Source organism: Drosophila ananassae, chromosome 2L, assembly GCF_017639315.1.
Source record: "Drosophila ananassae strain 14024-0371.13 chromosome 2L, ASM1763931v2, whole genome shotgun sequence".
Taxonomy (NCBI): Eukaryota; Metazoa; Arthropoda; class Insecta; order Diptera; family Drosophilidae; genus Drosophila; species Drosophila ananassae.
In genome coordinates this window covers 27949322-27976339 of record NC_057927.1, presented here as the reverse complement: position 1 = coordinate 27976339, position 27018 = coordinate 27949322, and the positions used below count along the sequence as shown (strand labels likewise).

Here is a 27018-nt window from a genome sequence, read left to right as displayed (position 1 = left end):
TCCTTAGAAAAAAGCCGCGGAAGTTCAAAAAGTTTTTGAAAAGTTTATTTATAAAAAATGCTTGTTAATGTTGGTAAATCAAGGGAGAAATCATCGTATAGCTAGTACAATTGACAAATTAATTGATTAATAACATATTAAGCATAGAAACATTTTACATTAAGTGTAGAATTATCTGTTATGCTAAAAAGAGTTGACGTTTATTGTTTTCCAATTTCGACCTCAAATTTCTGCAGAGTTTCAACAAAGTAAAGCTACTAAACTTAAATCACAGATAACACTAAAGTGTTTGTTACGATATATGCATTTATATATATGTGTCTGTTTCAATATATATTTATATATATATATATATTTATGTCACTATATATGTTGTGTATGGTCAAATCGGTTGATACCGGCCCGTCATTTCTTAAGATTCCCTTGTGTAGAAATCATAGAACGCTGAACTGACTTAATGTTAGGTTAGAAAAACGCTAGAACTAACAAAATTGTGTGTGTGGTTGTGTTACATTAATTTCGCTGGTCGCATATCATCGCTGTTAAATGCAACAGTTGGCTTAAGTACTACGATCCGAATCTGTGATAAGATGAATTCCTATTTTCCATCTTTATTTCTGGTGTCAATGGCACACGTATTGCGTAACGCGAATGGCAAAAACAAAAATGAGTTTAAATACCGTTTTTTAATTCGTACCGATTCAACTGAGAGGAATTTAAAGTTATAGAATTTATTTTTAAGAAATCAACTGGCATTTAATTGTCACAAATTTTCCCATTCGGTTACGAGACAAACTCATTTAACAAGTTCTAAGATAGATCTAAGCTGTTCGGTAGCTAAACCTTTTTGAGTTGGATTTTAAAATATATCTGTCGGTACACGAAACCTTTATATTTTAAGCAAATGAAAGTAATATCTGAGAATCTTGTTCCTCGTAGTCTAATGGAGTTTTGAATTAAAAAACGGGATAAACTCTTTACTCCCTCTTCCTGTTCTGAATCTGTGAATGATTTTGTGTGGGCGTGTGGCTTCTAGACGTGGACCTCCGGGCAGTCCTCGTCCTTGATCGACGTGTACTGCACCTTCTTGGCCACGTTGTCGAACACCGGCGTTATCATGTACTTCAATTTGTCTCGGCTGACGTAGACGAGGGCCACCAGTAGCCCCAGAAGAATCATGCTGAGCACGATCAGTAGGAAGATAAGTGTGGCCGTGTGACCGTTTATGTGGGGGTGCGCCTGCAGAGATGTCTCTGCCTCCGCGCCGTACCGCTGTTCCTCCTCGGCAGCATTCAGAATCGAAGCGGCTGCAGCAATGGCGTCCGCGCACTGGGACATATCGAGCTGCAGGAGATGAGCGGGGGCGGCGTCCACGCGTCCCTGCGAGTGGAAGCACATGAGGCTGTCCTTGTTGCGTACAGTAACTCGGGTGCTGGGGATCCACGTACGGAACGGTGCTATGCTGCAGTCGCAGACAAAGGGGTTCAGGTTAAAATCAACGATCAGGTTGGCCGTGCGATTGGGGCGCTCCTCCAGTTCGTTGAGGACTCGAAGGTCACTCGGCTTCACAAATCCGAACTTGTTCCGCTCCAGGTCGAGGAAGCGCAGGTTGTTGAGGCAGCGAACCTCGAAGTTAAGGTCGCGCAGCAGGTTGTCGCCCAGGTGAAGATCGCGCAGCGAGGGCAGGTCACAGAAGACGTTTCGGTCCTTGAAGTGGGTGATCTCGTTCTGTTCCAGATGCAGCTTCTGCAGCTTCACCAGCTGGCTGTTTACGAAGATGTCGTGTAGGTCCTCACTCAGTTGCGGCGAGCTGTTGTCCTCGAAGGCATCTGTCAGATGGAGGCTCTGCAGATTCACAAAGTTGGAGAAGACCCGCGGATGGTGGTGATTTACTTCGTCGTCGAACCGAGATATGCTCAGGTTATTGTGGTTCAGGATGAGTCGCTCCACACGCGGCACATGGTGGTAGCTCTTGCCGCGGATTTCGCGGATGTGGTTGCTGCTCATGTCGACAATACGCAATTGCTTGTAATCGTTGATGCTGCCGAACACATTCCAAGGAAGTTCGGTAATTCGGTTGCCCGTGAAGATCAGCACCTCCACCTGCTCGGGCATAAACTCCAGGACGCTGGTATTGCGCAGTCCGGCATTCGTGCAGTTGACCACATACTGCATCTCGCTCTCGTAGAGCTCCTCGCCGCAGCTGCAGGCCGCCGGGAAATTGGGTCCGCAGCTGGACGAGGACGAGCTGTCGCCCATGACGAGGGCCAAGCTAATGGCCATGGCCAAAGTCAGGGCAAGTTTTCTCAGTTCGGTGGGTGGCATCTCCGGCTCTAGTGGTTGCTGCCTGCAAATAACATGTAGAAGCAAAATGTTTTATTAGTTACGAATGCAATTTAAAGCGGCCACCAGGCCGCACTTGCCCCACGAAATGTGTGTTGTAGCGTCGCTGCCCCGACTAACCGCAACCCCAATGCCCCACCGCCTGGCACGAGCTTATTTATGCTCCACAAGTTGCAGATTTATGGGCTTATGAACGCCGGAGCATCGCTTTGGGCTTCTTTCCCATCCGCCATCTCAATCAGCGGCCCACACGGCGTATGGGTAATTTCTGCTTAAAGCCAAACTTTCTGGCGTCGGGACCACAACAAAAGCTTGAAGGCCCTCCAGCGAACAGGAGCTGGCGCTAGAATCATCAGAGCGCATCTGCTCCGGCACAAAAACAGTGGCAGCCATAGTAGTAGGAGCTGGGCAGGACGAGAGGAAGCCTCTGGAAGCAGCGCAAACCTGATTATTTTTGGGCTTTTATTGCTATTTGTTTAGTGCGCGAGTGTGTGTGTTTACGAGTCAGTTTATGAGGCACTCCGGATGGCGGATAAAATCTTCAACCCTGGAGCAGAGGCAGCCAACAAAGTTTTAATTTGGCAATATGTTTTATTTTTATTAACCAACTGAAAAAATACAGAGGCGAATATAAAATTGGTTTAATTTCTGGGAAAACTCCAACAAAAATGTAGTGAATGGGGCTGTATTTCGTTTTTGGCAAAAGCTTGTACTTTTTCAACCTCTCAACTTTAGAAAATTTTCGATTTTGATACATGATACCCAAACAGTGATGGGTTTTCGGGGAAAACCTGATTAAGCGCTATGAATTGAAACCCATATTAGTTAAATTTTGAAAACGTACCCCACAAATGATATGGGTGGCCTCTGGATTCGAAATCGAGCCCCCATATACAGCCGTCAAAGGGAGCCCCTATCGCCCCAATGAATTTTCTCTTTGGGAGGCTGTTTACTGCATGTCCTGCGCCATGTTGGGCGGGTCAATTAGTCCGGCAGAACTGCTTCAGAGCATGGAGCCGGCTGCCCAAGGGTCATTCGATGCTAATGGGCGCATCAAATTCCAGCCGGGAGAAAATTGAAAACTAACGGCTTTATAATGGGCCCTACAGGACGCCCTCGACGCACTTAACTCTTCGCCTCTGCCAGCCACTCAATTATCTCTGTTGCCAATTACGCTGGCCTGGCCAGATGGCTAAGTGAGCCAAGGAATGTAAATTAATTTTGCAAAATTTGCCAATATTTATCCACCGCAATTTCGGAAATATTTACCAATTAGTGTGAAACGAGTTTGGGCAGAATTTTCGTTAGGCAAGGATGCAAGGGATATTTCAGCTTAACCACTCTGTTCCCCGGATTTGAGCCGTATAAGCGCCGCACCACCTTGCCTTTTAGCAAAGGTAGAGCTTTACAAAAAACGAGAGAAAATAAACAAAGCGAGAATGCTGCATGCTCTTGAATCTGCCGTTAGGAAAAGAAAATGCTGGCTTTACGTGCGAGTGTGTGTGTGTCACTTCCGGTTTACCGGGCTAACAAGCAGCCCGCCCCCCACGTTGCCCCAACTCAAGGGCTCCCCCATGCCCCTCTGTAGTTTTACTTTAATTTCAACTTTTATGTCTTTGTTGTTGTTTGCTTTGTGTGTTTACTGTTGCAATAACATATACCTCTCAGGCACCCCCCCTGCCCCGCGTCATCGTCACATCTCCTCCCCCCGCCGCCTTTGTTCCTCCTGGCCATTCCGCTGCAATAATAAGGCAAACAAACAACATTCGTTCCTTCTTTACTGCACTCGGTTCGCTTCGCGCTGGAATTTATGCATGCGCGTAAAATAATAATAATACAGAAAGAAAGCAGCACTGGGGCAGCAGCAACTAAAACAAAGGCAAAGAGCTACAATAGCGGCATTATAAACCGAACATGTGTGTGTGTGCCACAAGCACCAGCAAAATATAAAGGTGCGCGTTTTTTGTGGCCACTTTTATACCCTTACGAGGGGAGTCCCAAGCTGATATTTATATGTTTTCAATACTGCCCTCGTACTTTATATATTTCCAATTATGGGTTTCCGCACCATAAAGCAAACAGGGCCCATAATAATATGAAAATAATATGAAGAATTTGTTATTAAACCTATTTTAACATTTACGTAATAAAGTTGAATCCTTCATTGATTTGTACTTCATTTTAATTTAAATATAAGAAATCTAATTTTCTTATATTTAAGGATTTAAGTTAACATTTAATATCATAAGCCTGGAAAGGAACTACGCATTTCGGTTACCAATCCCGACATTGCATTATTTTTCGGTATTATTTTAATTTTTTGTGTTTTGTTTGCCTGGCAGCCCCATGGCTCCCGCTCCAATTCTTCTCAGTCCGGCTCTCCCCCTAATTTGTTCGTGGCGAAGTGGCAGGCACTTGGCAGTTGCAAGGGAAATGGAGTGCGAGGAAGGTGGCAGGAGGTAGGAGGCAAGGCCCAGGCATGTTTAGAGAACAGGTGCAAATGCAATGCGAATGTGGCAATGGTATTAAAGGTGGCCACTCAATTTGTAATGCACGATGAAAGCTTGCTTTGGGCTCGAGTGTGTGACTGACTAAGTCTGTTTTGTGTGAGGAAGGTCTAATTAGAGCATAACTGCAGAGTGCCAGGGCGTAGTGCCATCCGAGGGGGGTGCCGATCCAAGTGGGTGTGGCCCAGCCCTCAAATAAGGCACGTTCGCGACTGCATCGTTGGGTGGCGACCGCAAATGCTCGCTGTCAGCTAATGCTGACTAACGACAGCCAATTAGCTTCACTTTCGAACATTTTCCCCTAGCCCCAAACCCCATTCGACATTCGATAAATACCAATTTGCTCCATGGATATTGTCAGTTTCCGCTCTGCAATCGCTTTGAATGTGAATTCGGAGTGGCGTAAATGTACACTAATTGTTAAAGCGGGTTTGAAACCAACATCGAATCGCGAATTGGAACCCATAACTGAGGGATTTCTCATAGAAGTCCTAAGTAAAATATGCAATTCAGGGCACTACCTACGAGGAAGGATTAAAATAACAATTATTTTCAATTTTTTGGCGTACAAACCGACATCAAATCATTCTCTTATGCTGCTCATTTCATAATCCCGCTTTGGGAGCTCCTTCCCATTGCATATCCCCCGAAAATTGTTGAGCAGAAAGTCTCCATTAACGCAGCACGCCTCAATCGGATGCTGTGGCCAAGGCTCTTAGCATTTCTGGCGCTGAAAGACGACGCCACGCCCCCCATTTTGAGGGGCCTTGGGAGGTACGCCAGTCAAATTTCATTGTTGGCACAGCTCGCTGCTGCATTCTTTCGGGCAACACTTGCGAATGAAAAGCACTCCAGAGTGATTTCACAGCTGCTCTTGAAACCACCTCGGTGGATGGGAGGAGAGGGCGAAGTGCCGGGGATGGTGCGGGAGACCCTGTTAGGCCCTGAGAGGCGCTGGGCGGTGTTGGGCGGCGAGGTGGTAAACTGCTTGCTGCGCCAACTGCATTACGGAAATCCTAATGCGGCCAACAAGCGTTTAATGTCCTGCCCGGCAGTCATTAGGAGGGAGTGAGAAATGTTGAAATGTTTAAAAGCTTTTCGCCAACTCCAGCACGAGTTGCAACTTGCAAGTGCCAGCAGCCAAAAATGGCTAGCTAACTGTTCTTTGGCTGGCCATAAATAAAGCGGGCTGCCTTGCGGGTTGGTGGTGGGTGGCAGCGGGGGATGGTTGGGCGTAGTGGGCGTACAGAGGAAAAACAACGACCTACCATCAAGGATATTGAGTTGTAAACGCTTAAAATTAAATGGGACTATAAATCAAAACAGTTCTGCGGGGTTTTTGCAACTTTTTGCTCCGACTGTTATAGTGTTCCTAAAAACCAGACTAGTTACCAAATATTATATATTAGAAAGCTTTATGTTACTAAAATTGTCTTGAAAAATATATATTTTTTAAGTATCTTTAAGTAAAGCACCCTCTTTTTGGTCAGTGTAGAACATAACTGAGTTAAAACTGAGTCCCTTTTTCCATTTTAGCGGCTTTGTTGGGGCTTGTTTATGTCCTCATTGACTGCCTGCGGAGCGAGACACGAAAAAGTAGGCAACACTTGCCGCGGTGTCCTTCCCTCTTTGCAGCTCCCAGCCCCTAATCCCCGCTCTCCACTATATCCCACTTAGTCCTCTTCATTGTCAACCTGCTGGCAGTGCTCAGCTTCTGGCGCTGGCTTTTGAGGACAGCACGCTCCTTGCCAATGCAATTAAACGCGACTGCAGTCGCGGCATGCTTTACTATCCTGTCCTGTCCTGGCCGCATGAAACTCAATTAGGAAAGTTCAGGCAGGAGCAGGAGCAGGAGCCGGAGCAGGACGAGGAGCAGCGGAGGTGCGGCCGAGGCGAAGTGCACGCCACAATATGAAATTGGTGCACGTTGGCTTCATAATTTCATTATGAGTGCGCCGTGCGAAGTGCAAAATATACGAGACCGTCAGAATACAGAAGCCGGCAGGCGTCAGGAGTCTGGAGGCGTGGCGCACTCGTCCTCACGTCCTCGCGTCTTGGTCAGAGCCTTGGACTATGTAATTAGTAGTCAGCTAATTGCGCTTCAATGGCCGAGTAAGTGGAGATATCCCTCTCCGCTTCGTTCGGGGAAGCTGGAAAGTCTGGGAAGTTTTTCACACGCCACAGGGAAAGCAATGTGGGCGGTGCATGGGAATGGTGAAAGTTGGCCAAGAGTGTGAATTGTGGCTTTGCGGTCTTCCGAAGACACACTCGCATGTTTGCCAGCCGAGACCGGATGGAGTGGAGCGGCACGGGGCGCGTTCTGAGTCCGAGTTTATGATGTGGTTGACCCATCTGCAAGCGGGGGTGGTAGAAGTGCGAAAGGTGAAAGCAGTAGAGGTCATTAGGTGAGGTGAGTGGTCTCTTTTTTGGCGAGTGAAAAGTGATAGGATAATAGAGAAAGGCATGTGCTATGCCTTTGTTTTAGGAGCGTTTCATTTTGCTCTTGACTTGTCAAACTCTGAAATTGTTTAGAAAATAACAGCCTTTGACGGGTAAACCTTGAATCTTTTTTACCACGTCAAAATCACAATTTGTGTGAACACTCACAGTGACTGGAATGGCCAGTAAACCTCTTATTATTTTGTGCTCAACTACATTTGATACAACTACCGAAAGAACCAAAGGTTTGAAATGCATGTTCGAGAGTTCTGTTCGAGAGAAATGACCATCCATTTAGGTGGTTTCGGTTTAAAGAGCTTCCGTTTCGGCCCGTCCCTGCCCCGAAGTGTCCAGGCTTAAAGCGTAAACCCAATTCGAATTGGTAATTGGAATGAAAGCCAAACGAAACGCACAGATAAACACGCACACATCGATGGAGATGCAGATTCCGATTCCAAAATACACGAAACACGTTACCAACACTCCTGGCCGAGAGAATATAGCCAAGCAGAAAATTGCACGTGTTGCCTAACAAGAGCAGCAGCCATGGCAACAGAGTTGCAATCCGTTTTCGAACAGCATTTGTAGCATCGGCCTCCAGGATTGCCGTCAAAATCCATTCAATGCTGAAGGGAAGTGGAATTCTGGCAGGGAGCAGGACGACATGCGACAATTACGAAATGCAGGGTCCGGCTGGGTCCCCTCCTAACTTTCGGCCTTTGTTTCCGAATTTATGCCAGAGGACTCGCGCCCAAGCCACGCCCAAAACGCGACCGAATCGCGCGGACACTTACAAATTGCATTTAAATCGGCCGCAGTGTCAGCCGCTGTTTTGGGGGCGTGGCATCCAGCTCAGCCCGTCTCACTTTCCCTCTGTTATTGCGTACTTGTTTTCGCGTTTGTGTTGTCCTGTGTTTTGTTCCACACTTTTTGCGTGACAAAGTTTTCGTTTGCATATTTTTGGGGGCCCGAGAGCTGCTGACTTTCCAGCAACTTTCTGTTTTTCAGTCGAATGGAGGAGCATAGAGAAAGCCCCTTCTAGTTCCGGATTCATAACATTTTTTAGCAGTTGCGGGCTCAGAAAGCGAAAAGTGTTTATTGAAATTGTTCATCATATTAGAGTGATAGTTGACAGACACGTGCCCTTCAAATTGTCCTCCGATTGAGGTATATTGATTGGAAAATTATAAGCCGACCGGAGCCCATAATCACACTTTTAAGCTTGACAAAGGAAAATAAACCCAAATAAAACCCAATAAGGCAAAGCAATAGTGAGATGGCCGGCATAAATACTTTATGAATGCTTCAAGTCTTAGAAGCGAGTTTCAGCCACAAATTTTCTTGCATTTTCATGAGGCTAAGCTCTTAACTTTTGACCGCCAAAGATTCCTAAGATTTATTCAAAATTCCGACAACAGAATTCCATTTTGCCGTAATCGCTTCTAAGCACGCTGTTGCGGCTGCATTAACTTTCCATTTAACATTTAAAAGTGTTTAGTTTTGTTTTCGCTTCCACTCCCAGGATCAATCCAATTTGCGAAACACTCTCCGCGCAAACAAAGCCGTGAATAAAGCTGGAAGGCAAGCGCTTTGCTTCATTGAATCTGTCCGGCCACACCCCGTGTCCGCGCCACCCATGTCCCTTCAATGGAAAGTTTTCAGCGCGCACTTTGTATCTTTGTGACCCGCTCCCCGCCTTCGGCCGATCAACTTTGTGTTGTGGCCCAAACTGAAGCAAAAAAATAAAACCTAAAAATATATAAACTGTTTTTTGTTTGGGTTACGCGGGGAACGAGAGGGGAAAGCGCGTTTGGCTTTCTCATTCAATATTTCGGTTTCATCGTTGACGGGAAATGGATTTCGTTACTTTTCCCAATATTTTTTTTCGCTGCGTTCCCCCAGTCTCGGCCAACAATTTGGTGGCATAAAACTGCGAATGAATGAATTTTAAATAAACGCAGGCTCGACCCGAAGCCAGAAGTGGATGGGACTGGCACTGCTTTGCATTGGAAATGCTAAGGGGCTAGGAGCTCGGAGCTGGGAGCTGGGAAATGTAAATCTACTAAATTTGTTTTTTTTTTCCGACCCTCCTTTTGACTTTCTTTGCGCTGTTTTTGTTGCTCAACTTTTTACTGGCCTGGCTTTTGACTTGGACTCTTGGCCACATTGGGGATGGGCACTGCCGTGGCCCAAAGAAGGTCCTGCGGGAGGTGGGAGTGTGGGGGTAGACAGGACCAAGCTGTTTGCTTCCAATTAGACTCGCCGGGCGCCATGGCAGCACCTAGGGGCCGTATGATAATTGGATTGCCATGCATGGAGGACACACCCGAGTCCTTCCAGGCACTGAAAGAAACATATCTGGGATGTGTTTAATACAGTTCATTTAAAAAGTATTATTCTATTAACAAATGGTTCAACTTAAAGGCTCCTCAGTTGGGAAACTGTTGAAAATGCCATTCTAATCTGCTTGCCACAAAATCTTCTAAGTGTAGGAAAAAATGGGAAGAAACAAGGGGAGAGAGATAGTTGAACAAGGCTGTTTGTTTCCTGCTTCTCGGTTCTTGGTTCTCCGTTTACCGTTAGCAGGTTGCTGTTTGCCTTCTGCTTTACCAGATAAATGGACAGCCCCGTGAGACCGAGAGCCAACAAGAGTAGTCGCCAGGACGAGCAGGACGGGCTGAACGGGGGGACGAGACAGTCGAGCAGCTGAGCAGCCGGCAGCAAGAGGCAGACAACAAAGAAACGTCAACAGTTGACAAGTGGCTGGCAAGGAGTGGCCCGGCGGGGGAGTTCAGGCACGGAGCACGGGAGGGTACGAAAAGCCTTGCAAAAGAGCTACAAAAACTGTAGCACACTTTCGAGAGCAGCGGCAAGTGGGCAGTGCTGCACGATGAGGAGGCTATAAATAGTTTCAGGCGCCTCGGGACTAAAAACTATGCCAAAGGAAGTGCACTGGGGTTAGGACAAGGGCGCGGAAGTCGGCGCTCTACAGGTGGGCGGTGGGCGGTGGGGGACGGGGCGCGGCCGGCTAAGCCACTGCGACAAGGCAATTTTCTAACTGACCTGTGCACTGTTGCGGGAACTCCGGCACACAGTGCGTATGTGCAATATGTGGCCGGAGCTATTAGCTCCCCGCAGTGGTGGCTCCACTGTGGTTTCGGATAAACAATGGCTGCAACACTCTGTGCAGGAAATTGCACACAATTTCTACACTGCATTTCTAATGCGCCTTTAAAAATTGACGGCAAAAACGGAATTAAATTAAATCCGAATGAGCGTTTTTATGGTGGCAGCATCTTTTCAAATATGCAAATTAATTTTTCAAGAGGAAAAACATGGCGCAGCTTCAATTTTTTCTATAAACTAAATATGGAAAGTGCGGCGAGTGCGATGCGGACAGATTGGTCGGGCAATGAAATTAATTAAAATCGCAAAATTTAAAGCTTGTTAGCGCTGTAACCACACAAACTGCGTATGCATACTAGGAAATATGAAGGATTTCACTCTTAAGCCGAGGGATACTGGCTCTCCAAGCTGCTAGGTCCGAGCAGCAGAAACAGGAGATAAGAAGCAGCCAGGGCCAGCAGTGACAAAGTGCTAAAAACTAACGAAAAAGTAACGCCAAAGCAACAAAAAGCAGATAAGCACAAAGCACGGCAGCAGCTCAGTCGTGGCAACAAAGAGCAATACGAATGAGTGCAAATGCCAAAGGTTGGCAACAAAACCACACAGGCGGCAGAGGCCGGGCCATGGAGAAATGGAAGAAACTATTCCAAAGTCATTTGGCGGGGGTAGGGCTGCTGGCAGGAGGTCAGAAGGTCGAAGGTAGAAAAGCCGGGCCAGCTATAATGGCAGTGTTAATGGGCGGTGGCACAGATGAAAGAGGAAAAGTGTTTATTGCGAAACAAAGCTGTAAAATGTGCACAATGAAGAGTGCGGGTGGCAAGAACAATAACAGTTTACTGAAAAGGCAAATGGGGGTGGAAAAGCCATGAATATTCGAAGAACAAAATATTTGTTACATGTTATTAGAAAATTAGTGGGAACTGCCCTTTGGATCTAAGCCTGACTCGATTACTGAGCTCTTACTTTCCTAAAGTACGTGCTAAGGAATGACCACAACTACCTTTGAAAAATATAGAATTACTTTCCCAGCTTCCGTGATTTTATCGCAGTTTTGATTGCAATTTACCCTCCAGGGTCAGCACCATCATTGCAGTCAACTTCGGCCACTCGCTGGCCTCGTTAACTCTCTGACAGGCCAACTAATTTCGGTGCGAAAAGGACAAAAGTGGCCTGAGGACAGGCAAAATGCAACGCGAAGTGGCACTTTCCATCCTGCCCCTCGACTCTTCCGAGCCAACTTCAACCGGAGGCCAATCAATCTTGGGGCTGGAGTTCTGGCAGGCAGTTCAAGTGCCGGGCAGGCCCGCTTCACTTCATCTTCATTCATTTGGGCAATTGCCCGCCTGTCGCCCGAACAGTGTCCTTTCTTTCGCCCGGCCTTTCTCCTCGCTCGGCCTTTTGGAGTGCCCTAACGACAATTGCAAATATGTTGCAGTTTCCCGGTTCGAGGGCCATTGGTCCCGGTCCCGGTTCTGGCTCTGGGATGCTTTTCTTGTCCAATTCTGTTGCTCAGTTTTCGTTTCCCCTTCGCCCCTCCGCTTTCTTGTGCACTCGTGACACAAGGACATGGCTGCCTGAGCAGCGCCCGGGGACCCAAAAAAGTGATGCAACTGGCCCTAGCCTTCTCCTCATACTCGGCCTCGCCCTCCTGCGCCTGCCACAAAGATTGATCACAGTTGGCGCAAGTTTTTTGCCCCTTCCTGCAATTTTTATTTCCGGACAACCTCTTTCGCCGCCCGCTACGTCCCGGTGCCTGTCGTTTAATATGAAAAATTGCGCGCAAATATTTGCAGAGCTGGCGAAAGAGGAAAGTGGCAGGGTGAAGGGTGGAGCAGACTGGGGGCATTCGTCTGGCTATCCTAATTGTGAGAATTTGTCAGTTTCCTTGCTGAGGTCAGATATTAATCGTCTGCCCTTCTTGCACATTGTGGGGGAATAACAATACTTTCGTCTAAACGAATAATTTTATTATTAGACTCATCATTTTATTCAAGAACCCAGTTTAAAAGACTTAAACCTTGCTCTAGAACTTACAGTTCTGTCCTTGAATATTTTTCATGTAATTCCACAAAGCCAACTCCAATAGGATTAGGAAACCCTTTACCTTTTTCTCGTTCTACTTTCCGATAGAGTGGCTTATTATCCCTGCGCTGGCTGGCCAAAGGATTAAACCGTTAAAAGGATCCATTTAAATGGATGGCAAACGAATAAGGTTGGAATAGTAAACATGATAGCGGAAGGGGTTTAACTAGAGTAGCTCGCCGTTATTTGAATGCACTTAGCTCAAGCCCTAGAGCTCATTGCCAGTTGTTAACGCGGCTTCATTTGCCGCAGCTTTAAGTACTTTCTGCAGCTCACTTTCCCCGAAAATACTCAGAGGAGGGGATACAGAAAGGAAAAGCGAATCCGTTCCAAAGAGCAGGAAAAATGCGGAAATACGAGAATCCATAAAAAGTAATATTAACTCCTTTATACCGCGCTGAACAACAGTGAAAGTTAGCAAAGCAGACAAGGCCAAGTGGAACAGGACATTCAGGAACAGAGCTCGCAAGTGGCAAACGGCAGAGGAATAAAATCGTTGGCCAAAGTTTTTCGCTTTTGCTTCCTCTCGATTTTAACGCATTGCCTAAGCCTTCGGGGAGTCCTCTGAAAGAAAAGGGGGGCCAGCTAGAAGAGGCGTGTCATGGCCTAACGCGCGACTGCAGTTTGCAGGACGCGAAAGGATAGAGGGAGGCGGGACTGGCCTCAGACCGGCAAGAATGATGGGAATTTCTAGCGCGACAAGTCGGTCTTTGGGCTGGTACATGGACGTCTATGTACCGGCCTATGTACATATTTGTACATAGACATTGAGAGCTCCTTGTGCAGCGGCTTATGCGAGACTGGCTCTAAAAAATGAAAATTGAAAATTGCTTGAATTGCATTTTGCTAGCGCTTTGATGGGAAACGGGCGGGGTGGGAGCTCTGGGATAGAGCAGTTTCACTTTATCCGGGCAAGCATCTGCTGCAGCTCCTTGTGCCGCCCAAGCCACAGGCCACGCGGCGTATGAGCAACTTTGACATCTCTAGTTCCTTCAAGCAGACAACAGTTGAAGAGCCATGTTTGTTATGAAATCCGACTGACAGCCTCTTGTTTTTCTGGGCATGTCGAGTAAAAGGCATTTAATTAAGTCATTGAGCTTTATACGACCAGTTTTTCCGCGGAAAAGGAATCACTATGTGGGGCTGCAGATTCCCTTTGGTTTAATGAGCAACTTGCTCCGCGAAGAGATGTGTAATTGAAATTGCGGATGCAGGGCGAACACTGAAAATGACTTTCAGTTAGCAGTTTGTTTTCGGTTTACCCTCATAGTTTTCCCATGCTTCACGCTGGCACACTGCATCCCAGAACTTACCTTAAATTATTTATTTATTTGGCTGGCTGCTTTGATTTGTTAGGAGTTTGTACGATCGCAGAGTTCTGAAACGAGAGAAAAAATTCCATTATTCACCATCCTACACGGCCAACTTTTATGATTAATTGGAAATCTAAAAAATGTCTCTTTAATTACGCACTCGTGAATTAAAAATGAAATAAATCGTAAATAGGTTATCACTCCTGACAATCTCAACCAACAATTTGAGAAAAACTCGCCTAATTGGTCAATAATGATAACAATAAATTATGTTTAGGTAATTTAATTATTTATTTAGTTTATACTGTGGGACAAAGTGGCAGTTGGGAGTAGGTCCTTTTTTAAAGAAGAATTCATGAGTAAGTTTCGAGTGGCCTAGTCTTAGCTATGCTTATATGTTATTACGTCGAATCAACTATTGTAATCTTAAGGAGTAATAATATAGTTTTTAAGCCAGAACTTGTTTGGTATTCAAGCAGTGTTCTAAAGTCTTATTCCATATTTTCATGAGCCTAAATATTTGTTTGTTGTTTAAGCAATTGAAAATGTTCATAGTTTTTAGCAGAAACTGAAAAGTTGACTAATTATCTTCCTCAGTAGATAGCTCTCGGGCTTTGCATGTGACACTCTGACAACCTCACTCCGAGCATTTCTGGACCCATTCGGTTAATAAATCCCGAGGCAATCCCTTCAACTACAGTATATCCAAACTTCAGCTGGCCGTAGGAGCAATAACAAAGACGGCCACAGCATGCAGCCCCCGAGCCGTGCAACACGACGTATGCGCAACATGCCGTTGGATGGACTAAGGACCAAGTTAAGGCCGCTTTCATCAACAGATTCTGGCTGCTTCGCCTTCTATTTCACTAAGGCACTCAATTTCGGGACTTCGAGCCAAATAAAATTTCTAATCCCCAGCCAGACACCCAGCTTTCCCGCTCTCCTTCCCGTCTGCATTTAATTACGGCTTTACACAGACCGATGGACAGATGGACAATTAGTCTGGCCGTGAATTATGGGCCCTGGCTTTCGTTCTGCTTTTTCCCTGGTCGGGGGGAGTAAATCATGGTCAGGAGGGTAGACTCTGGAATCATAACATCACTTCGGACAATGGAAGCAGAGGGCGGGGGCAAAGGCCAACAAATGTGTAGTTAACTATTATGGCTGCCAGGAGACGGAGAACAGAGCCGAACTTTTGTGCTTCATTTCCGGTTCCGGTTGCGACTGCACACATATGCAAAGCATGCCACGTTGCAGCTCGGGGCGGCAGCATATGGATGCTGCGGAACGTGCCGAAAGCCAAAAAGTTTATGAACGGAAAAGACAATGTCGGAATGGCCTGGAGGCGGCTGCCAGTGAGGGGCGGGCCCGAAGCAGCTCGTTTGTTTTGACTTTCAATTGGAATGCTTTCTCGAGCCCGAGGCTTCTTTGATTTCCCAGCGCCCCACGTCCTCCTGCTTTTGATACTTAGTTTGTTGAAGAGACAATGGCATTGTGCACATAGCATTTTTCTACACGTTGACTTTGGATGGTTTTGCGAAAGCTCTATTTGCGCCCATGAGAATAAACATATTTTAGAAATAAATGCAGTCAAGGGGTACTGATACATCTTTGAACTTGCATTTTAACAATAAAATGTGCTAGAATTAAATATGACATTTCGGGAGAAACTTAAAAGAGTTGGCACAGACTTATCCTGCAACTCACCCTTACATCCCCAACTAGCTAATAAAGTCTTCAAATGAAAATACATAATGCATTTTTATTCATTTTTTGTTGCAAAATATTTAAGCAGACTAAAGGAAAGAGAAGTAAAGGCTAGACATGAAAGCAGAACCCAAAATAACATTTCTATAGCATCGGTTGGAGGACTGCTCCCCCAGTTGTTTGTTGTTCTGTCTTCCTTCTGTTTGCTCATCTTGTTAACCATTATTTCCCTCCTTTCGTCCTTTCCGAGATAAGACTTCAACTCAACTCAACCCTAGCGACTTGTTAGCCCAATCCCTCAGAAAGGCAACGTCGAGGCCAAATGGAGAATTGTTTTGGCCCCAAAATTGTGGGTCAATAGTTGTTCTTGTTGGTGCCCGCTTGTGCCATTGCTTTATCTACTGCCCAGCTTCTATTCTTCTATATATTTATGCACATTTCCATGGCATTTTATGTGACAGGCCAAGCAGCGCAGAATGGAAAACTTTTGCGTGTTTCCCCTGGAGACTCGACACTTGGCAGCTGGAATATGTAGTCCTGTGAAAGGGATAACGACAAAGAGCAATTTCTTCTCAATAATTTATCAATTTTTGTGGTCAAATTAATTTTGCAGTTTTATTTATAGATATTCCAAGTGAGAAAATAACTCTATTGTGACTTGAAGCACTTGGATTCTAAAATGGAGAAATAGCTCTTTTTATGGGCCCTGATTTAGAATAACTGGAAACTCTTAGAATGAGTTCCACTTCTAACATTGAACGACCAACGAGTCTAGAGTCTATCAAGTACAAACTTATGTGGACTCCGAGTTCCCATGTGAAGTAAGACCCGATTTAAAATACAAAACTCATTTTCCGACTCTGAGGGGAAAACTCCCAGTGGCCGAGTGTCAAAATCAGGCCGATTGGTTGCCTCTCTCTTTGTCTGAGCCAGCGCCGACAACAATAGACAGATATATGCAGCTGGCACGAGTCTAGCTGGGAGGGGAGCAAACAGGACCTGAGATAGATGGTCTGACAACGTTTTCCATCAAACAAACAACAAAAGGGAGAGCAGGCCCTACAGGGCCAACAAAAGCATCAACCATAACCCGTTGAAGACGGAGCTGAAGAAGGATTTATTGTCGGTGGACCGAAGGCATCCTAATGTTTCCAGTCAGAGGAAAATACGTGTGCAGTGGTTGGGTGGTGTCTAAGGTCTCTGCTATCAAAAGATTAAATCAAATTGTGGTCCCAAAGGAGTCGGGAGCAAGAAAATGTTGCCTACATATGGACGTCATAGGTGACGTAAAGTCGACGAGTTTGGAGGAATTGTGTTTGTCACGATTTTTAAAGTTATTTTAAATTTGGGTTCTCACTATGGTTACTAGGTTACTAATTCTCATACGTGTTATATAAACATTTATGCTGAACTGTAATTATTTCCATACATTTCCGGGGCTCAGAGATATGGAAATTTTGGTGGGGAAAGTTTTGATAAGTTATTGGCTTAGTGTGGCTTAGGGAATGAACTCTTCGCAATGGTCCTTCTTCCCCACAAGCCAACCATTCCAACTAACCATTCCGACATCTGATGCCAGCAAATTCAAATTTGCGAACTCATCAGCAAAATCCCCATCCTTATCGCTCCTCCGTCTGCGGGCTGCCATTCAATTAAGTCATCATCACTGTGCATCTTGGAAGCATTTAACACGCAACGGAGTCCTCCAGCTACCCCTTCCCGCAGCCCATATAGCCACTTGTCGAACATGATAAATTTGTGGGAAAATGGCAGTTGGTAGCTATCCAAAAAAGAGGAAAATGTGGAGAAGGAGAGGGGCTTCATTGGACTGTGTATCCCGCTTAGATGTTATTGCATTTTTGGCACAAGCCCCAGTCCCGCTGCTCCCCGAATCCAAATCCAAATCCGAGTGTCCTCCCTGCGCGCGCTGCGTTAATTTAGCGCCAGCTGTCAAATGTCAAAATGTCAAGTGAAACAAAATTTTCGCATCATGAGAAATGCATGTCAGAGTCAGACAAAGTCCCCATGGAGCTAACGGGCGGGCGCGACGAATGGCTTGCCGTGAGCCGTGAGCTGAACTGAGCGACAGACTGCTCCCCCAACGGTCTCTCCTCCACCGCCAATAAAGTGGCTGCCTGGCGGGAACCGTTATCGAGTTACCCAGCCGGAGTGCGCTTCATCATCGTCTAACTAGGGCTGGAGGGAGGGGTTGTGGGTAACGAGAGTGGGCGGGATTACGGGGCGGAGTCGCAGGAACCGGCAGCAGGAGGTTGCGCGGCTTGAACATCATGATAATGCCCATTATTAGCAGTGGCACAGCATTTGCATGCATTTTAGAATTTGTAGTTCCGCCGTAGACTTGGCAGGCTTCTGCCCCCATTACACTCTTCTACAGGGCTCTATTCATACACGATTTTAATTTATTTAAACACGCAGTTGTTGAATTTGTAATATAATCTATAATCTATTTATGGGCATTTCCAGAAAAAGTGTCAGCCTTGACCGAAGAAAAGAAGGTTGAATTTTTTATCATAGATATATCATAGATTTATATCATCGATTTTTTTGAGTATTCTTGTAAGGGAATGCTTAAAACTTCCACAATTGCTCAGTTTCATAGTACTTTTAGCCAATTTAATTTAAATGTAATTACTTTGCATGGAAAACATTTGACATGTTTCCATTCTTTATACCAAATGTCTGTATTAGGTGTCAGGAAAGAGGCGCAAATTCAAAAAAAGCGAAAAAGTTCATTTAACACATAATCAACTAATAAATACGTATGTAACAAAAATAATATAGTACAGTTCTAAGTTTAAATGATGGTAAATATACAAAACTACATATTTATATTGTGACATTTAATGTTTTTCTTTCAAATCACTCTCAATTTTTAGCAATTTTCACGCTGAAGCCAAACAAGACATCTATTTTTTGTACATTTAGTAATGCATTATTTTAGTACAATTTTAGTACATTTTAGTACAAAAAGGAAATTCAGAAAATATGAATTCTTGTCATATTTTTTTCCATTGCACCCTGGAAATGCCCAAAGCCCTAATCTATGCTACGTGAGTGAAAATACTACATAGTGCATCCCTAAAGCTGTTTAGTCCTTTAGCCTTGTTAGCCAGTGCCAGATTTGGATGAAGTGTCAGTGGTGCGATGTGCTCTTACGTCGGGGCAACCTCAGCCACCGAGAGCAGCCCACGCAACAGCAACCACTCCCGCCACTAGCGCCACTCCTCGCGCCCCGCTACGCTCTCAGGATACCCGATTTATGCGCACATTATAAGCAATTACACGGCCGAGCCATCTGGGAACCGGCAACTGGCATCAGTTTCAGTGCCACAACGGCGCACCACAGCCACTTCCATATCCATTTCGATAACTATTTCGGGCGCTAATTGAATGAGCGACTCATGACGCGAGCTGAGTCCCATTCCCGGGGGCTGTAGCTAGCTATGATTTGATTTGGCGCTCAAGTGTCCCGCAAAATCGACCTCTGCCAGGCTCGGAAGATACATATTGATAAGCATTAGGGTGATGCGGAGGCCCGAAAACTTGAAATAGTCAGAAGTAGCGGGCTATCGACAGCCCTATCACGGCCTGATTGCAACGGCATAAGGCCATTTCTCAGAAGGTATAATAACCAGATAAACCTGGAGCTAGTTCGGAGGATTAATATCTTCACCAGAACCATGGGCCACCCTCGCGTGGACACTCCCCTGATAGGCCAGGGTTAAATGCGGTTTGTGTGCCATCCGACACTTTGAGTGGCGACAGGACCTGGGCCAAATCAATGCAAATGGGAGTGCAAATGACAGGGCCTACATACAGGTCCCCCTACACCGTTGGGTGAATCTCTGCTGCCAGTGGCATTTCAATTGGGCTATGGTGTAATTAAATTTCTTGGGCCTTGGGCCCTGGGATGCGGGAAGGTAAGTAGTCAACGACTTAATGGAGTCGGTACTGCATGAAATTGCACATCAAACGACTTGCCTGGGGTCGGGATCTCCTTAATGCTCTCAGGACCGAATCCCAGCTAAGGGCGAATGTCCAAATGGATTTCCGTGCAGGTAACTCAGGCTAATTGCAGAAACCGCCCGACATCCCTGCGCCTGAGTGGCCTTAAATATGTTTGTTTGTGGGTCAATGGCATTATTTTCGCATCAATCACCCATTGAATCGAAAATGGAAAATTGCGAAATGGCTGGCTGCTGCAAACGTCAGAAGGGACGTGTCAAAGGCCGCAGGAAGACTGGCCGCAATAATGAAAATAAAATGGAAAATTAATAAAGTTGCCGCACTTGAAGCAGAAGAACCTCAAGCAATACCCAAAGAAATTGGAAAAATAGTGTTACATTGGAAATGCGCAAATTTCCTTACGGCCAAAAATCACAATAAACTTATATAACAACAATTTTCAGAAATTCCCAATCTCATAAAATAATAATGCAAATTTTACTAAAAGTGTACTCTTTGAGACGGTAGGGCATTCAAATCCAGTTGAATGTCAGCTGAACTCTGAACTTAATTAATTTCTTATGCCTTGTCGCAATGCCTTTCCATCTGCGTTTTCCGTCGCTTCTCCTTCTTCTGGCTCTGATATTGACGTTGCGGGAGCGCTGGCCACGGAACTGGAGGGGAGCTCGAAAGGGCTGGAAGTTGGGAATAATCAACGCACTCATTGAAAAATGCAGCGCGACATTTCCGCTGCCATTGGCAAGGCGAGGCAGAGGCGCCAAACGGGCGGCTTCGGGAGGTGGGCGGCGGGCGGTGTGCTATGGGAGGCAACTGCTTCACGGATGTCGCCTGAAGGTGTCGCGCACCTTCGCCGCTCGCTTTTCTTTGGCCCCCAACAGAATCATTCATTTGGTAATCCCCTGCTCCCTCAGCGCCTCCTTTCGGCTCCCTGCTGTCGCCGTCTGTGCTTTGTGCCTCGGGCGGCGTGTCGGGTGCGTGATTTATGTCACACGAAATGCAAATACATGGGTAAACATGCAAGCCTGGCACGGACAAACACATATATCCTCTTTATATAAATGCACTTGACGAAAATCGTGGGCTAAAGGATGCTACGGTGGGTGATCGAGCTCCTGCCCTTGTAAGAAGTAAGGCGTAGGACTTGAGTCAACACTGCGTATGAGTAATGTGTAGAACTGAAACTATTCTACGAGACTTTAAATTCGGATAATAGATGCAAAAGTGGCTTGTTTCTTATCCTAATTCTATTCTTATTCTATGCTACTTTTATTCTTAAGATAGATCTAGATACCGTATCCGATCTCTGCCAGTGCACCCGAAGCGGAGTCATACATATGCATGCTCGCATATATATTTATATAGTGGGAATAGTTATGGAAATGGGATCCGGAGTGGGCACGGGAGTTGTCTGTGTGGCCGTCTAACACAAAATGGAGACCAAAACATTTCACGTTCCTCAAATAAACTGCACACGAGCGGATTAGGGGCGGGCTGGGACGGAGCGAGGAGCAGGGTGCAGATTGTCGAGCGTTTTGACAGTTGGCAGAACATTCTTTCTAATAAATTTATGCGGCATGCGATATGCGGCTGGGGGAGGACGGAGGGATGGCTGGAGGTAGACAAGTGAATTTTAACTGCTGTACATGGTATGCTAAAGATGCAAAGTGGGAATCTGTTGCAGCCACTTGTTTGTTCTCGATTTCTGGCAATTGTTGCTTAAATTCGAGTCATGGGAGGCAGTTTGAATTGTTTGAATTTAATCAAATGATCTCTGTGAAAATATTCAGAACGCATGTGCACTGATAAGCCCGGTAAAAAAAAAATAATTGAATTTAATCAGTTAATTATAACACATTAAACACGTGTCAGTTGGTAAGCCGAATGAACGCTATTGAATTTCGCGGTTGATAGATGCGAACCTGTTTTCCGATTGACATTTTAAAACAGATATATAGTGCATATTTAGCACACAGATATGTAGATAAAAGTGTTAACCTTTTAAAGCTAGAATATTGTGGAAGTGCACTGGGGCTGAATCACAATAAACGTGCAACAAAACGCCATAAGCTGCTAATGACTGCCACCAAATGATTGCATTTACGGTTCTTTAATTCATTTTTAATGTGCTCAGCCGACGCGAATCGCTCAGCGCTCATCGCTCATCGCACCAATGAATGAGTGAGCGACTGGTTGACTGATTGATGGCAGCATTTTAATGAGGCCCAGTGGCAATAGCTGCCTGCAATCGATTCTCATTATGCAACCCAGCTAGTGCACCTGTTTCGTCCTCATTAATCTGCTATCTGCCTCCTTCTTTTCCTGTTGCCCTCACATGCATGGCTGCCCCAGAAATTGGTTCAATAATTCCTCAAAGCTCGCAGACCAACAGTTTTTTGAAAGACGATAACAATCTAGTAGCTGGCCGGACTATCTACAAGCTCGCTTGCAACAGAAGAGCGAGCGGGCGGAATGCAGAGGTGGAATAAGACAAGACAAGCAGAGTCAACAAAGTCAGACGGCGAAAAATGCTGAGGTGGCCGCCACACAAGCCAACACGCTTGCAATGGCTGACGTTGAGGTGCAGTAGCAGTATCTGTATCTACACTAAAGATACACTTGGAATTAAAGGAAGTAGTTTGAATTAAAGAATTGTAATAGAAAGCAATTTTAATCACACCTTTTTAACGGATATTTGGCATCTTAAACATAAAGAATAATGAGAAAGCACTTTTTTTCTGTGTATACCTGCTATTTGTGTGGTTGTTGCTGCTGAGTCGCCTTGCTTTATGCGGTTGTGTGGCGAAGAGCGAGCTGCAGCATAAAGCAAATCGTGTCAATGACATTTAGTGACACAAACACACACACACACTTGTGCCGAGGTGTGCCAGCACACTCCCGTGTAGCACATGTGCGTGGGCCAGAGGGAGAGCCGAGAAAAGTCTCCCCGTCCGAGAAGAATGGAAAAGAAAGGCCGATACAAGAGATTGCTTTGCGGCAACAACATCACCAGCCACGGCACCAAGGGGGGGCCCGTCTTGTTGTTCTTGTCTAACCATTTAAGTGGGCGGACGTTGCGCCTGTCACAGATAAAGGGAGCAGGCTGGATGGCTGGACGGGGGAAGAGCGGGACTTCGAAGGGACTAAAGAACATAATTTACGGTTAGCTGTGCTTTGCGGTTGCTATTAATAGAAACGCTTTTGGGGTCATTATGTTGCCGTTGTTGCTTGGAAGTCGCTTCCATTGTTGCTATTGTTGCATCTTGCTTCTTGATTGTGTTGCAGGTGAAAGGGGGCCCCCCTCCCGAGGTGGGATTACCCAGCGATTGAACAACACACACACTTGGACAAATTAATGGGCGACTGCTAATATATTTGAGCGTGGGTGGGTTGGGGGCTTTATTGAATATCAAACTAAGGCTATTTCTAATAAGGGACATGCGCTGAATCGCCCGAATTGTATTTTTACGGCTCGGCCTACTTAGAGTCTATTTTGGTTCCACCTTTGGTTCTAACCATTGCAGTGATTTGTGAGGAATCGGGCCACTTTTAAAGACTAGACTGTGGCAGGGCCGGGCAGTGGACAATCTCCGCCTGGTCGCCACTGCCACACCTGACTGCATCTGCATTACCGCCATTTGGCTCGTCAGGGTTTAATTAGCTAAACAAACAGCTACGACGATGTAGGTAAACGCTCGAATCGAATCAATTCCTCCGCCATAATGCCATTACGTGCCATTCACTCTCCGCTTGTCAATTTGCGCTTCAGTTTCAATTATTTTTTATGCCAGTTCGCATCGATCTGGGCTCGGACACGGACCCACTCCCTCGACAGTCTCTCCTATTGGCCTGAATATATAATACGGAACAATTCAATTTCGAATTTTTTCTTGTTTGTTCCCAGCTCCTCTTTCAGTCCGGGTCTATATAATTTTATTTTCTGCTCCCGCCCTCTACTCGATTCTTTTTTCGGCGGCCAGTTAGCCGACCGCAGTGGTTGCCCCCAAAGCGCCGAGCGCCGACGCCACCTCCACTTCAATGGCATTTAAAGTTAAAAGCCATGAAAATCAACACATAACCAGCCCGATTCGAGGTAGGAAAAAGTTCTGCGGCTTTGCGGAAATTGTAATTTAAAACTACGCCTCTGCGCATTGTTCTTCGTCCTGCCGCCGCTGCTTCTGCTGTGTTTTTCATTTAGTTTGGCGCATATATATTTAATTTCATTACTATGGTTTTTTCCGTTGTTGGCGTCATTGAGAGTTCATAGAATAGCATTTCAAACATATAAATGAAATGCAAACAGGCCGCGAGTCGGACGGGAGTGGGGCTGGGAGGCAAAAAGTATCTCTAATCAACAGGCGGCATAATAAACAAAGAAAAAAGCTCTTGGGAGATGCTGCCGACTGCACAGCACCCTGTACGGCTTAAGCTGGCCCGATCAGCCGTTTCAGTTCTCAGTTTTAAAAGCATAGTCTTTGTTATTTATAATGCGCTTTTCGATTCCCTTTGGAAAGTAATTACTGGCTGATTACATCCACATCCGTGTTACCTTCAGGCCACTACATGCCGCAATTGCTGTCTACCCCAGTAGGGTATGCGAAAGGCAAACAATTGAACGCATTTAACACAGTTGTAGTGCGGACAGAGATGACATTTAAACAGCTTTTTGCACAACATGCACTAACGATTTACTTGCAATTTGCAAATATGTGTACTACACAGCGTTGTCTACAAATAGCAGCTATTGAAGCTTTAAAACCAGTAAAATAGTGGCAAGAAGCGGCGGAAACTGAGTTGCCTTTTCGGCCTGCGATTTGACAATTTTTAGCACCAATTACCAGTGTCGTTCGTCACTCTTGGCGGGCGCAGAGTGGTAGGAGGCGAACTTGCCTTTGCTGCTGTCGTTGGCTCCCTTGTCTGGATCCGGGCTTATTTAAGCATTCTGCTTATACATTATTTCTGTTGCGGGAAACTCGGCCAACTGACAGCCGACAAGGCAATGTGTCAACCGAGGGAGCCCGTGGAGAGCGGAAAAGCGACGAAGGCAGAGGCTCTGCGGAACAACCGAAAACACCATGAAGAAACAGAGCTCAGAGCTCGGAGCTCGACACTCGGCACTCAGGACGCAGTTTCAGATGCTTTTTCCCATACCTGAGGTGGCGGCAAAAGTTGACAACTTCTTTTCAGTTGGCGGTGACTTCTGAAATTAGTTTGGGCTTAAATATGCAAACTTCCAAATGAAATGGAATGGAAATCGGCCACCGGCGAGGCAGAGCTACGGACCAAGCGAGAGGAAATGGCGTGGAAGGAATTCAACAGCCAAAGAAAATGCATAAATACATTAGAGTCGGTTCTAGAGAAGACGATAGCTTAGGTTGAAGAAAGGGAAATAGCTTTCCTCCTTTCCCTGCGAACAGTGTTCTACTTATCCTACCTATGTATTGAACTTTGAATGCACTCCCTCCGGATGGATTCATTAAATTAATTTAGACCTGCCGTCACTGAATCATATAACTAAGGAAAACTACAACTTATCACCTAGGAGATGTCATCCTGCCCTTCCCCTCCTTTGGAGGCGAACTCTGCCCTGCATAATTAATAAGCTTGCACGCACATACATACATAATTATAATTACTGCCAGCCGGCAGTGACTAATTTGCAAACTAACGTTGTTAAGAAGAGGAAAGGGAAGGCCTCCCAGGCATGATGCCAGAGCGAAAATAATCACAAACTAACAGAGGCTCATCGAGAATTCTAGCGAATTGCCAATTTGTGACGTCTCTTTCCGGGCTCCAGCCTCGGAAATCCTTCTCCTGGGACTCGGGCATTGTTAATTAGCAGTTTTCCGAAGAGCGGCGGCGGGGATAATTTCCAGTAACTGTGTGAAATGGCACCGAATTTGTTAACATTCCCCAAATAAGGCTAGACAGCAGCCGCAACATCAGCCAGAACAACAAGGGCTCGGAAAAGAGGTAGGAACCGCTGGCTTATCCATGGCCCCTCTGGAGCCCTCCCCCACCCCCACCCCTGGCGCCGACCGGGCTTGATTACTGAATAATTGAGTGCTGCGTATAATGAAATTCGTATTCAAAATTCGTCGTCATTCAGTTGCCGCCGCTGAATCAGAATCTGACTAAATGTTTGCATAGGACAGGGGCATGCCGTGGGGCATGGCCGTCGAGCTGAGGGGGCGAGTTGTTCCACGTTCGGAGGTGAGTAAGTGCGTCTGTGTGCGGCTCTGGGTCTGTGTTTGGTTTGTGTAGCCGACTTGCATACGTAATGCGCCCCACACCTTCCCTTCCTGCCCCATTGTTGCCGTGGCAGGCAGCCCCCCTCAGCTCCCCTCAGCCCTCCTCTCGCCGTCATCATCGCAACATCATTCAACGCTTTTATAGCCATTCAACTTGACGCATCCGTTTTGGCCAAACTTTTTGGCCCGAGCCAGAGCTGAAAGGGCCACGGGGCCGTAGTTCCATGAGTCGCTAACGAGTGGGTGGGTTGATAGGTTCTACAGAGCTGAATGTGCTGAACAAGGCAGCAATAAGGATTCCTACAGTAAACTCCTACAGGACACTGTATATGGCATATATTTTATATTTTTAACACTCATGCCAAAGTTTGTAAGTATGATTTGGAATAGTTTTAAGAGTGCCATATCAATACCACTTTTCTAATCTTTTAGGCTCTAGCCATTTTCCAAATAATCCTTGAACATCCCTTCCGAGTAGAGCATCAACTACTCCTAGGGCATGGAAATGGGCAACCGTCCGGGGATCACAGGCTGAACTGGAGTCAGCACCAGAACCAGGACTAAACCGGGAACGATAACTGAAACAGAACCAGTACTGCGGGGCCAACCAGCTAAAACAGGGATTACGCGGCCTCCACTTGGAGTTAATGCTTTCATGTTACTTTTCACTTTCTCGGCCTGCCTTCCGCCTTGGTCGGCCTATTAGCTCTCTCTCCGCGTCTTTTGTTGCCACTTCCGGCACCACTGGCGTGTCATTTGGCTTGGCTCATATAAATTGTTTTGGGATTTAGTCGCACGCTTTCCCGCCCGTCCTGCCCAAGCCTCGTGCCCCGAGCCCCATGCTAGTCCCCAGGCTCGGCGCAGAGCCCCGGCTCATTATTGTCGTCAGTTCGTTCCAGTTCTTTGTTTAATGACATCATTCTGTGTGAAAAATTGTAGTTGCATACGGAAAGCCCCGGCGTGGGGCAAGCCCTGCCAAAATTATAAAGTTGCGCAATGATTAATGTCGGAATCTGCTCCCGTTCCGCATACATCGCCTGCATAATAATCCTTGTCATGAAATATTTTGGCGGAGACATGAACTCTGCTTCATAAAATTAAAAAACTGAAAGAGTGTGCGACAGATGAAAAGTTCTTCATTATATTTTTTGAAGCGAGTCCGGAGTCACGTTTCTCAAAGGAAAACGAATTCAGGGCTGGGACTGCGGAATGAATAATGGCAGCTGTGCGGCGGAGGACGCACAAATTAAATGTGTTGACAATTCT

General features: G+C 46.0%; 1 protein-coding gene across 1 annotated transcript in view; it reads right to left on the bottom strand.

The window, feature by feature from the left end:
* Positions 1-23: 23 nt before the first annotated feature.
* LOC6505706 (trophoblast glycoprotein) overlaps positions 24-27018 on the bottom strand; it is a 39464-nt gene continuing 12469 nt past the window's right edge. The window contains exons 2-3 of the mRNA XM_001964384.4: positions 13811-13875; positions 24-2347 (exon numbers count right to left, since the gene is read on the bottom strand). Of these exons, the coding sequence (XP_001964420.1) occupies positions 1033-2325 (1293 nt within the window). The 5' untranslated portion in view covers positions 2326-2347; positions 13811-13875 and the 3' untranslated portion in view covers positions 24-1032. The remainder of the gene's footprint in view (positions 2348-13810; positions 13876-27018) is intronic.